The sequence below is a fragment of the Lupinus angustifolius genome, chromosome LG03 (genome assembly GCF_001865875.1).
Source record: "Lupinus angustifolius cultivar Tanjil chromosome LG03, LupAngTanjil_v1.0, whole genome shotgun sequence".
NCBI classification, from domain to species: Eukaryota; Viridiplantae; Streptophyta; class Magnoliopsida; order Fabales; family Fabaceae; genus Lupinus; species Lupinus angustifolius.
In genome coordinates, this window is record NC_032011.1 from 22,421,160 (window position 1) to 22,434,054 (window position 12,895).

The 12,895-nt window shown below is 33.2% G+C and overlaps 1 protein-coding gene and 1 long non-coding RNA gene across 2 annotated transcripts; both read left to right on the forward strand.

Annotated features, from left to right (window-relative positions):
• On the forward strand, nt 6,694–7,475 carry LOC109343675. The gene has a single exon (XM_019582088.1). The coding sequence runs from the start codon at nt 6,887–6,889 to the stop codon at nt 7,439–7,441; it is 555 nt and encodes a 184-aa protein (XP_019437633.1). The 5' UTR covers nt 6,694–6,886; the 3' UTR covers nt 7,442–7,475.
• LOC109343676 lies at nt 8,026–9,686 on the forward strand. The gene is made up of 4 exons (XR_002107243.1): nt 8,026–8,092; nt 8,255–8,260; nt 9,062–9,068; nt 9,673–9,686. It is a non-coding gene; the product is annotated as an uncharacterized LOC109343676 (long non-coding RNA).

A 12,895-nucleotide genomic window follows, 5' to 3' on the forward strand; every position in this document is an offset into this window, starting at 1 on the left:
TTTAATAACATATGTAACACTACAATTCACACAAAAATTGATAATTTAAGCTAGAAAATTGGTTGAAGAATTTAAACAATAATAAAATATTATTTCTTAATCCCTAGTATATATTTCTTTACTATGTGGTTTGGTTCGGTTCGGTTCGGTACTAAACGGTTCCTAAATTTCTAAAACCATAAACCGAACCGAACATAAACGGTTCCTTAACAAAATAACCGAACCGAACCACATTAGTGTATGTGTCTTACCCATCATTCCATAACATTCAAACAAAACATATAATATTCATATCATACATGACATAAATCAAATACTCTCATAATAGCATCAAACAATAATGCTTATTCACATTAATCAAAAATGCATATACATGGCATAATAACATGAAACAAAGCATATAAATGACATACAAACAATGCATATGCAAGACATACAAATATTAAATCATATCAACATTCAAGTCAATACATACTCACTTTAATCATAAAAACATCAACATGAAATTCATGCATACTTAAGCATTCAAATAAAGACACCCCTAAACCCTTAATTTTCTTATGTTAAACATCAATCACCTCTCATGCATCATAAGCATAATTATGCATACACATGCCAATCAATGCATAGTCAAATTTATACAGTACAAATTTGAGGGCCCCGTGCTTGACGACCTCAAAATTGTGCCTTCGAGGACCCCGTGCTTGACGAACTCGAAGTCAACCCTTCCAGGCTTCGTGCCTGGCCTTTTAAAATTTGAGGGCTTCGTTCTTGATGACCTCAAATTGTGCTTTCGAGGACCCCGTGCTTGACGACCTCAAAGTCAATCTTTCCAGGCTTCGTACTTGGCCTTTTAAAATTTGAGGGTCCCGTGCTTGACGACCTCGAATTGTGCCTTCGAGGACCCCGTGCTTGACGACCTCGAAGTCAACCTTTCCTGTACCTGACCTTCTAAAATTTGAGGACTCCGTGCTTGACGACCTCAAATTATCCCTTCGAGGACCCCGTGCTTGACGACCTTGAAGTCAACATTTCCAGGCTTCGTGCCTAACCTTTTAAAATTTGAGGGCCCTGTGCTTGACGACCTCAAATTGTGCTTTTGAGGACCCCGTACTTGACGACCTCGAAGAAAATCTTCTTAGGCTCCCTGCCTGACTTTTAAAAATTTGTGGGTCCCGTGCTTGACGACCTCAAATTGTGCCTTTGAGGGGCCCGTGCTTGACGACCTCGAAGAAAATCTTTCGTACCTCACTCTTTATCTCACCAACAAAAATGTATTTTGAGCCTCAACAAAATCAGCATTCATTTCTTTACTAGTTACTTATTAGGACAACACCCCAAACTTCAATTTGCGTAATGTCCAATAAGCAACAAGTAAAGAGGGGCAGCTGTGAATACCCAATTTTGTCTGGCCCAAAATATATTTTTTCAAAAAAATAACAATAAGATAAACATTTTGGGTTTATATAAAAAATAACATTTTTATGTGTTCCAAAATAAAAATGATTCAAATTTGAATTTATGACTTTTATTAAATTTGAATTTTAAACATCATAATAGTATAAATCAAAATTTTGAATTTTAATTAAAAGCAAAAATCAAAATCTCCTTAACTTTCTCTTTGAAGTTAATAGGGATTTGATTTGATTTGATTTTCAAACATGTGTCAAAATTTAACTTTAAATAGGCATATGAGACATGAAATCAAAAGGCTTGAAACAAATCACCATCCTCTAAAAAATCATTCATCTAAAACACTCCTCCATCAAATTTCATCTAAAAAAATCTTTCATTCATCACCTATTCCCAAGAATCCTCAACCAAAAGATAACCAGAACCATCCAAAAGGTATAACCATCCAAAAGGTATAATCTACTACATCACAACAATCCTCTCAATAAAAAACAATTCGCTTTTCAATCCTTTCTCTCTTCTCTAGACATTATCTTTCACACATATTCATCCAAAAAAGACCAAGAAATCCACAATAATTCAAGATCTCTCATACGCAAGAACACCGCCCAAAAAAATGAGAAAAAAATACAAAGAAACTCAAGAGGAATTATAATTGCATTAGTATACATTGTAGAGAAGCTTCATATACATGTCCAAAGCGATGTTTCTGAGTCTGTGCTACACAAAGTCCCTACCTCCACTATATGTCTGTTGGCATTGGTTAGCCGTTTTTGCATCTTTTTCGTGTTTCAGCATTTCATTGTTCTTGGATTCGCTATGAGAGGTATGTAATTTTCATTACTTTCTTGTATAGTTATTTTATTTTTGTTATCAATAATTGCATTAGTAACAATAATTATCACGATTGTAACATATAATTATAACTACATCAAAAAGGTAAATGCATAAACAATTTACTCTTTGTATACATACTACAACACTTTTTTAATAAATATTTAGTTTTGAAGCAAAATATGTAATTAATTAGTTTCTCATTATATATCAATTTAAAACATATTAAAAAAACAAAAACAGCAAGCATCCATGAGTCAACAAAAAAAATGAAATAATATTTAACTCAGATTGTAAGGTATGATGCAGTGTCGGACGTAAGGGCTACACTTCACTTCCTTATGATTTTATTTTTTAAATGAAAAACAAAAATTCGAATTTCTTAACCAAGTTTTAACATGAGATGCGGTATTGGATGTAAGGGCTATGCTTCGCTCATGTCTTTTTTTCAAAAAAAAAAAAGAATTTAAACTTTACTATTTTTAATAAATAAAATTAACCCAACCAAATAAACTTTTTATACCTAAAGAACTACATAAGCCTTGATTCCCTTAATAGGGATACGTAGGACCGGGGTCATTCTTGTCAGGCACAATAATAAAAACAATTTTTTTCTTCATAATAAATAATTAATTAATCACACAATTAAATAAAATAATAATAACACAATTAATAATCCATGCAATATAATAGGGTACCGTTCAAACGGGCAACTAGGGTGCTAATACCTTCCCTAGGGTGTAATCGACTCCCGAACCTGGATATCAAAGTCCAAGGCCCAATGTGATTGGGCCGAAAGATTTTTCTACATTTTTTGACTGAAAAAATGTAGTGGCGACTCTAATAAGTTCGTGCAACCGAAAATCGGGGCGCGACATTGGGTGAGGGTTATTATTTAATTTAATACTTTTGAATTCCTTTACGGGCAATAAAATCCAAATAGGAGTGGATTAAGATCAATGACAAATACATTACATAACATGTTCACTTTAGATATAATGACACTTTTTTTAGACTATCCAAATCTTATAATTTATTAAAAAACAAGTGCCTTGACCATATCCATATTTTTCGATCAACTTAGATTAATTAGAGATATAAACAAAACCAAGAGTGCAAGTTATTACAACTATCCACAAATACTCCATGCATAGTGTATTAGTTCAATTACTCATACCACTCATTCACAGATACGACCTCCTGATTTAAGGCAACTTCATACTCTATTGTTAAAGTTTACAAGACTATATTGACTAAGTATTACCATTACAATTAGAGTGAACATACATTTTCATTAAACATGTTATACCTTAAGTACTTAACTCTTCATGTAATATACAATCTTAATCATACAACCAATTACATTTAGATGCCCAAGAAGAATTCAATACAAAACAACCCACACATTTATAATCAACATCAAATAGATGAAAGAATACTTTACAAGATTGGAGCTACTATCTAGATTGGCTCAAATTCACCCCCTCCGTGCAGTTTGGACTATCCTCAGTCCAACAAGTGTAAGCTCCAACCTGCATAATAGCACACATCAAAGTACAAAAGATACAAAAACAAAACCAAAAACAAAAACAAAACAATAAAATAAATTGGGTTGCCTCCTAGGAAACACTCGTTTAACGTCAATATCTTAACATTTGGTTACTCACGGCTCACTCAAGTGAGTAATAGTTATAAGCTTTTGGATATCATCACCCATATATGGCTAAACACACTACTCATTCACTACCCAAGACTTTTGTGTGGTTAGTTCCATCAACTCAATAGCTTCGTGGGGTATAACCTATTTGATCATAAAGGGACTTAACCACTTCGATTTTAACTTCCCTAGGAACAACGTCAAACGAGATTTGAAAATTAGGACCTATTAGCCTACATGGAATTCTCTCTTGAGAAGCTTGTTGTCATGATATTTCTTGACACAGCCTTTGTATAACTGAGATGAATTATAGGCCTTTATTTAGCCCATATTCTTCTAATTGGTGCATCCAAGTTATTCTTTTCTCACTATCTAAGCTCTCATCAAAGTTCAAGAAATTTAGTGCCCAATAAGCTTTATATGCCAGCTATACGGGAAAATAACAAGATTTCCCATAAATGAGCTGAAAGGGGTAAACCCAGTGAGTGTTTTAAAGGCTGTTCGATATGCCCAAAGAACATCCTCCAACTTAAAGGACTAATTCTTCCGAGATGAGGAAACAGTTTTCTCAAGGATGCGCTTAACATCTCGGATGGATAACTCAACTTGTCCATTATTTTGGGGGTAATAAGGTGAAGTCACCTTATGTTTCACCCCATAATGAGTGAGAATCTTGGAAAGTTGGGCATAGTAGAAAACTAGCATGCATCACAATTATGCACATGGAAATTTTCATCCTTAAAGAGCATGGGCCAATAAAACCCATATTAGAGAACCTTAGTGACAGTTCTCGCATCATTATTCCCACATAGGGCAAGTTGTGCAGTGCTAAGGAATACTCTTAGCTTCACTCAGGCCTATGCATCTACACAATAGCCTGTCAGCTTCAAATTTGAACAAATGAGGATCATCCTAAAAATAATGAGTGGCATCCTGGAGAAAAAATTTCATTTGCTGAAAGCCTAATTCAGGAAAAATCTTTGCCACCTTATAATTGGTCCTGTCCACAAACTATGGTCTCTCGTAGATGTGAAAAAGTTTCTCATCGAGAAACACATATGTGATTTCCCTTTTCTTTTGGTCACCTCAGAATTTTGTCACGGATTTTTAAATCAAACTCTTGGAGCAACAAAGCCCAATAGAATATGGAATTCAGTTTATTCAATAAGTACTTTATCGCAACATGATAAGTATAAATTACTACCTTAGAGCCTACGAGTTAACTCAGAATATTTCCAAGGCATACATTATATCCAACAACTCTTTTTCAATAGTTGCATAGTTTTATTGTGCAAAATTTAAAACCTTGCTGGCATAGTGTATGATAGGGATGAGCATTGATCGAGTTAGGACAGATTAAGGCTTGTCCCGTACCCGACCCTAAATGTTGGTTGAGTCATTTTTTGAACCTGGACCTAGTCCTAGACCTGAAGCTAACCCGACCCAAAATATCGACCGAGTCAACCTTTAAACTCGAACCCGACCCTAGACCCGATTAAATATAATGCATACCCATTTTATACAGTCTTCTCAATATTATTCATTACTATGAATATGTAATTCAACATATAAAATGATATATATAAATATTATTAATCATGTATATATGATGAAAAAAATTAGAGAAACAATGATACTTTCAACAAAAAAGATATCATTACTTTGTGCATATTTGAACAGACGCACATACAAACATGATGAGTGAGTGACCAAGAGACGAGTCGGATCGGGTTATATTTGGTCCCTAGCCGACCCTAAATATTGTTTGGATCTAATTTTTGAACCCAACCCATTGAGACTCGATTCTATTCAGGCCCAATCATGATTGGGCCATATCGGGTGAGCGGGTAGAGTCAGATCCTGCTCACCCCTAGTATATGACATGGAAGTGGATCGGAGGACCACTGTTTGTAAAATGTGCCATAGGGATGGGGATTGATGAGGGAAAATGAAAAAGTGTGAGGGGAGAGAGTGAAGTGGAAGTGTTTGATGAATGAGAGAAATGATAAAGTGAGAGTAAAGTGGGGAAATGAGTGATGAAGAAGGTATTATGGAACATTCACAATAAAAAAGGGGTATAAATATTGTTCGGTGCGAGTTACTATTTTATAAAGGTTATATTTAATTGAATACTTTTGAATTCCTTTACGGGCAATAAAATCCAAATAGGAGTGAATTAAGATCAATGACAAATACATCACATAACATGTTCACTTTAGATATAATCACACTTTTTTAGAGTATCCAAATCTCATAATTTATTAAAAACATGTGGTTTGAGAAGTAGGAAATTTGTGTCCTTTTCTACATTTTATGTAGTTCATTACAACTAATTCTTCAGTCACCCCTTGATAACGTAGATCAATTATAATAATGCTTATTCTGTTCTTTCCATCTTTTGATTAATGGTGGGTGATTTGAACGAGATTATTGAATTGTAAACCAATACCATTGTAAGTTGAATGAATCATTTTAGAAAATCTAGACTTTAGAGATTCTAAGAGGCTTTATTTATTGATATATAATCTTCACTACAATCTTGTGTGATCATAGATCTCTTTTAGGGTTAGATAATATGCACAAACAGTGGGTGATATCAACATGACTTTTGAATTGTAAACCAATGCCACATTGCAACTTGCAAGACCCATCTTAGAAAATCTAGCTTTTCGAGATTCTCAAGAGCTTTCTTTATTAACATATAATCTTAGCCACATTAATCTTGTGTGATTTAAGATATTGTTATTGTTACAATGTTCACAACTAAGATATAATATGTACTCTCTTTAAGTGTTAGTGGCAAAAGCAGCTTCCTCTAAAGCACTTCCAGCTACTTTTTCCAACACACACATCTATCTATATATATATGTGCATAGAGCCCTCCATATCCAAAAAACTCAACAAAACAATAACCCAAAGACGCCTTCTCTCTCACACACACATAGCTAAAACACATAATTAGCTACACTTCTATTCTTCTTAATGGGTGTGTCTCATAAGTTTCCTTCCTTTAGCTTTGAACTTCGAATAATACAAGCACAAAACATTGAGTCCATCAAGTCAACCGGAAATTCATTATTTGCTAGGTTCTATCTTCCTATAGGAAACAACAAAAGAATTCAACTCAACACTAAAAAGGTTTCCTCCAAAGCTACAATACCCTTTTGGAATGAGTCCTTTGGTCTAGAATGTTCATGTCCTCAAGAATTCTTGGAGACCCTTAAGAAGGAAAGTATGGTGTTGGAGCTAAGGCAAAGCAAAAAGAGGATTTGGGGGTCACATCTTGTGGGCAAAGGTGAGATTCCATGGAAGAAAATTCTTGAGTCACCAAATATGATGTTTAAAGAATGGGTGAAGATAGATTTAGCTGAAGTGCAAGTGGAGATAAAAATAAGAGTGACTTCAACGGAAAAAGAAGAAAGTAGTCTAAATAAGTGGGACAAGTGTGGATGCAAATATGACCATGATCGCCATGCATGGTTAAGTGCGGAAGATTATGACATTTTTACACTAGGTGCAACTTTGGAGGCATTTTGAAATTTAATTTAACAATAGATAGACTTACATCATTAGTTATATGAAGGATTCTTTAATTTTAGTTTCCTTTGTACTTATTTCTTTTCCACTTTAATATATAACTTTGCCTTTGAGCATTGGTTATTTATTGTTTGATTGTATAGTAGGTATATGATTTTATTTCTTTGAAGTCATGTCAAATCAAATAGTCACAATTGTTAAATCTAGAATGTTCATGTCCCCGAGAATTCTTGGATACCCTTAAGAAGGAAAGTATGGTGTTGGAGCTAAGGCAAGGCAAAAAGAGTATTTGGGGGTCAAATCTTGTGGGTAAGGGTGAGATTTCATTGAAGAAAATTTTTGAGTCACCAAATATGATTTTTGAAGAATGGGTGAAGATGGATTTAGAAAGTGTAAGTAATTGTGAAGAGGACACGCTTAAGGTACCTGAAATGCAAGTGGAGATAAAAATAAGTGACTTCAATGGAAAAAGAAAAAAGTAGTCTAAATAAGTGGGACAAGTGTGGGTGCAAATATGACCGTGATCACCATGCATGGTTAAGTGCTGAAGATTATGACATTTTTATACTAGGGGCAACTTTGGAGGCATTTTGAAATTTGATTTAGCAATAGATATACTTACATTATTAGTTATAGGATTCTTTGATTTGAGTTGTCTTTGTACTTATTTCTTTTCCACTTTAATATATAACTTTGCCCTTGAGCATTGGTTATTTATTGTTTGATTGAAAAGTAGGCATATGGTTTTATTTCTTTTAATTCTAGTCAAATCAAATTGTCACAATTGTTAGATCTCCATATAAATTGACAAAGGTTGGTGTGTTTCTACACCCAAATAAGTGGTGTATTATTCACCAAAAGTAGTAGGCATGTGATATAAGAACCACCACATGACAAGTAGAACAATATTTTAAATTGTAATTGTAGTTATGATTATAATAATTATGGCAGTTCAGTTTGTGGTAATTGTGTTGTGAGTTTTTATTTTATGATTAAAAAAATATATTTTTGAATTTGATATATCCACATAATTATTACTCATTGTCACATTGTAATTATGGAGTAATGAGTTATGAAGCAATAATATGAATATATCACATATGTGATCCTCAATTTAGAACAATAGTGAGCATCATCGAGGATCAAACCATGCATAAATGTTTTAGGCCATTTTTGGTGGAAAAATAATATTTATGAGAAAACAATCTCATTAAAAAATGGTGACTAAGAGGAAAAGAAGAAAAAGTGAGCAAGGAGAGAGAAAAAATTAAAATGTTTAAGAGAATCATGTAGGGGTGTTATGTAAAATTAAAACTAACAATAGGACTAAAACTAACAATAAAAACTAATTATGAGACCAAAAAAAGTTAATGGGTCAAAATGAGAAAAATAATTAAACCATAGGATTGATTTTCCCAAAAAGAAAAAAGTCTTTTGTAATGTGTTAATTTGTACTTTGAGCAAACGTGAGTGTGCTAACCTTTTACTTAATCCAAAAATAGTCTTATCCAAAATCATATTGCATGAGTATGTAAAAATATTTCCAGTTATTATAGTAACTTTTTTTAAATAAATACAATCTTTTAAAATATTTTGAATTACAAATTAAATTATATATAGTTACAATGTCTTTAAAAAATTCCAGCCAATATTTGGTAAGGCAAGTTTTTGTGATTTTAGTAGAGGAAACACAATTTCTACATCATATACCGAGTGATGTTATAAAACAACTGAGAAAATGTTGAAGATGGCAAAATAGAGTGTTGAAAATGTTGAAGACCGGAAAATGTAGCCGATATTGTCACAATTAAAATGTCGTCGATGTGGCCACAATTGCGATCACAACACTTAAAACCACTATATTGCAATTCTAAATTCACCTTTTATTATTGAAAGCAAAAGGAGGTTGCCGAATGAGTTGAGAGAGGCTAAGAGGGGGCATTGGTAACAAGAGTTGGGAGTGAATCTGGTGATTTTAATGCAGTTCATTGATATCACTAGAAAGAAAAAAAGTAGATGTAAGTCACTCAAGTTAAGCCTTTGAAGAAATCCAACACTTTTGCAAGAATCCTGAATAAAAGATGAAAGGATTTATAATTATTTTTCTTCACTATTTCAAATATCTAAGATCTCAAGCTAATCAAACTTGGAGAACAAGAAAAACTTTAGGGATGGCCTATGCCATGAAGATAAGTTTTAAGGATGATAAGGATGCCTTTAATTGGTTTCAGTGTTTTAAATTATAGTTATGATCATTCTTTTGCACAAATTATACTCACAAACATTCTTTTATTTCTTTCCTTTTCATTCATGGTTTTGTTTGTAATCTAGGTGGATGATAGATGTTTTCTCTCTTCTTTTAATCTAGTGGTTGGATATGTGTTCTTTTTTAATTTTTCATGTTTATTGTAAAGGTTCTCAAGAATCTATTCTTATTAATGAAATCATATTCATTTAATAAGGTTGATCTCTTACATTCACATCTCGGATTTTTATCATATAGTAACAAATATTTGGTTCAATATGAGATTGAATTTTCATCTTCTCTACACAACTCTTCCATGAGCAGTTATAAACCACATCCTTTTCCTTCCAAACCCTTCGGGAAGACATTTTATTAATACTCTATGTTGGATGAGAGCAACAAATGATATGTATACTCATAATTTTGCTAATAATTGGATTATCCATTTATGCTAATTCTATGAGCCATAAAGATCCTTGAGAAAGTGTAACTACTATCCTGGTTGACACTTCATGATGCTCACTCTCACTTCAATTTAACTTGCTCAAGATGTTCTAGTTTTGTTGAAGATGATGTTCATGCCCTTAGAGATTGTCCACATTCTAGAGAACTATGGAATTAGTCAGGTTGTAAAATTGGTTATTGGTTCTTTACTACCTCTTCTTCTGGTTGGATCTTTAATATGATCACACAACCATCTCACAAAGTGGCCAACTTTGGCGTAATGACATGGTTTTGGATAGTAACCGTTGGACTCTTGAAGAAATTTTCAAAAAAATTAGCTCTAATTATACATATGGGGATTGTTATGGCATTGCTTCATCTCTTATGTCGATCCACCGAACTACTCCCTAGTTGCCTCCTCTTGTGGTCTGGGTAGTACTGGTCTCACTTTCCCAACTTCTATTATGATGAGGAGCAATGAGATCTTAATGGATGAGAATGGATGTTGGATGACATGTTTCTCTTTCAGAGTAGGACATGGAGATACATTCCTTGCCGAGTTATTAGGCACTTTGAGAGGATTTGATTTGGTTTGGTCAAAAGGTATCCAGAAGGTTATATGTGAAATATATTGTATGGATGTTTATCAGTATGCTTCTCAAAACATGGATGTATGGGAAATCCTTCAACAAAGTTGAAAAGTGACAATCTCTCATGTGCCACGAAATCAGAATCAAGTAGCAATCTCTTGGTTTCCTTGGCATTGGATAATATGAGTGGAGATCCCATAATTTATGACTCTCCTCCACTTCATATTCTAGGTTTTCTTCACCTAAATTATAGAGGCTTGTACTAGTTTATTTTGTTAGGACCCAAAAAAAAAAAAAAAAAAATTTAGTAGGACATGTCATCTAAGTAGAGTATGGTCATATCAATGTCATGACCTTCATTCAGCCATACCAACCCTTAACAAAAACACAATGTTAGGGACTAAAAGTAATGTTCTTTTTTCCCTTCAAGATAACCAACATTTAAATTTCTCTACTTATACTGATAATATATTTAAGTATATAACAGTAGTATACTAGTATCCAGTTGTTCACTTCTTAAATTTATACTTTTTCGTAAAACTATTATGCAACAAAATATTAGGTAGAAAAAATAAGCTACAAATTAAACTAATGATAAGTGGTGAACTAAATCATAAGATTAAGCTGTATATATCACCTTAAGATCCTAGTTCACCGTATGGCATTTACAAAAAGATTCGGCACTCAGTGCACAATTTCTCTATTCTCATGCAGTGTACTACATACTCACTAGTCACTAGTCATTAGTCACTACACATAATTTCTCTATGTCCCAGCCGAACTATTAGCTCTGATACTCTTGTTGGTGCAGCGGAAACGATCGTTGGCCATAAGCAATCAAATATAGTGCGTATAATAAATAGAAGAGAAGAAATAAGAGAATTTCGTAACGAGGGTCGGCCAATTGTTGCCCCCGTGGGCATTGGGTGGCTACCAAGATATTATTAGAGAATAAGAATTACAAACTCTAGCACACCCATGAGCCCAATGCCCATGAGGGTTTTTCTATTTTGTGCTTATATCTGGTGCACATTATAACAAGAGACTTGAGTCCAATATATAACATTGACAATCTATTCTATTCTAATGTTAGGCAATATGAGACTTTATAAAATAACATATTTCAAACATCCCCAACAATTTTCACCTTGATTGAAATAGACGAATATCTCGCTCCTTAGAAAATCTACACAAAAATCTCCACCTTAGCGAATATATGAATCTGAAAGTGCAAAATGTCAAGAATAGCACTAGCATATCTTTGCCTATGTTTTGATGAAGACAAGGTTTTAAAAAAGCTTGAAGATGACTCAACAATCAATAGGTCTTATGCTCATTTGGTCATGTCTAGACTAGGATATAAATTGAGTCTATAATCTAAGTAGTCTGGGATGTGTGCCGTAGTAATTGAGTACTAGTCTCTTAAGCCATCTTAATTGTCATATCATATTCATGACACATATCATCTAGTTAATTGTATGTTTATGCATCTATCATACATGTTATATGTGCATATTAGGCATAATATAATTGGTAAAACATGTATATATATTGTGCATAACATATGAGAAGTTTACCATTTGAAACATATGCATAAATGTTCCAGTTAATCGATTAACGTGGTAACTTAATCGATTAACTCAACTGCTTTTATTTTAAATATGTGTTTTCTGTTTTAACTGAAATCTGTTTTAGTTGTTTTAACTGTTTAATTGTTTTTGCAACGAATGTAACCACTTATTCTCCATGCTATAAATACAAGATATCCCTCAGAAACCCATAGCATTGCATTCTATTGTATAGGGATGTTTAGAGAGCATTTTGCATACGTGTTTTACTGTGTTTTTGCAAGAGAGTTGCATACCTGAGAAGAGAGATTATGTTGTTTTAATTGCTGTCATATGCTTAATGTTTTTGCATAATTTCGTATCCATTCTTATCTTGCTCACATAATCATGCATTAGATTTTGTTAGAGATAAATTATTTGTATACTGATATTGATTAACTCATTTGAATATTGATGGCTTAAGTGGTTAGTAAAAGAGTTAATGTCTTTATCTTGTAATATTTTAAGCATTATTATGATTAGTATACCTTGCTGTTTAACGTGTTTTTTGTGTAGTCTGGATTTGTGTCTTGGTGTGAGATCACCACAGAGATTGAAGTTCTTCACC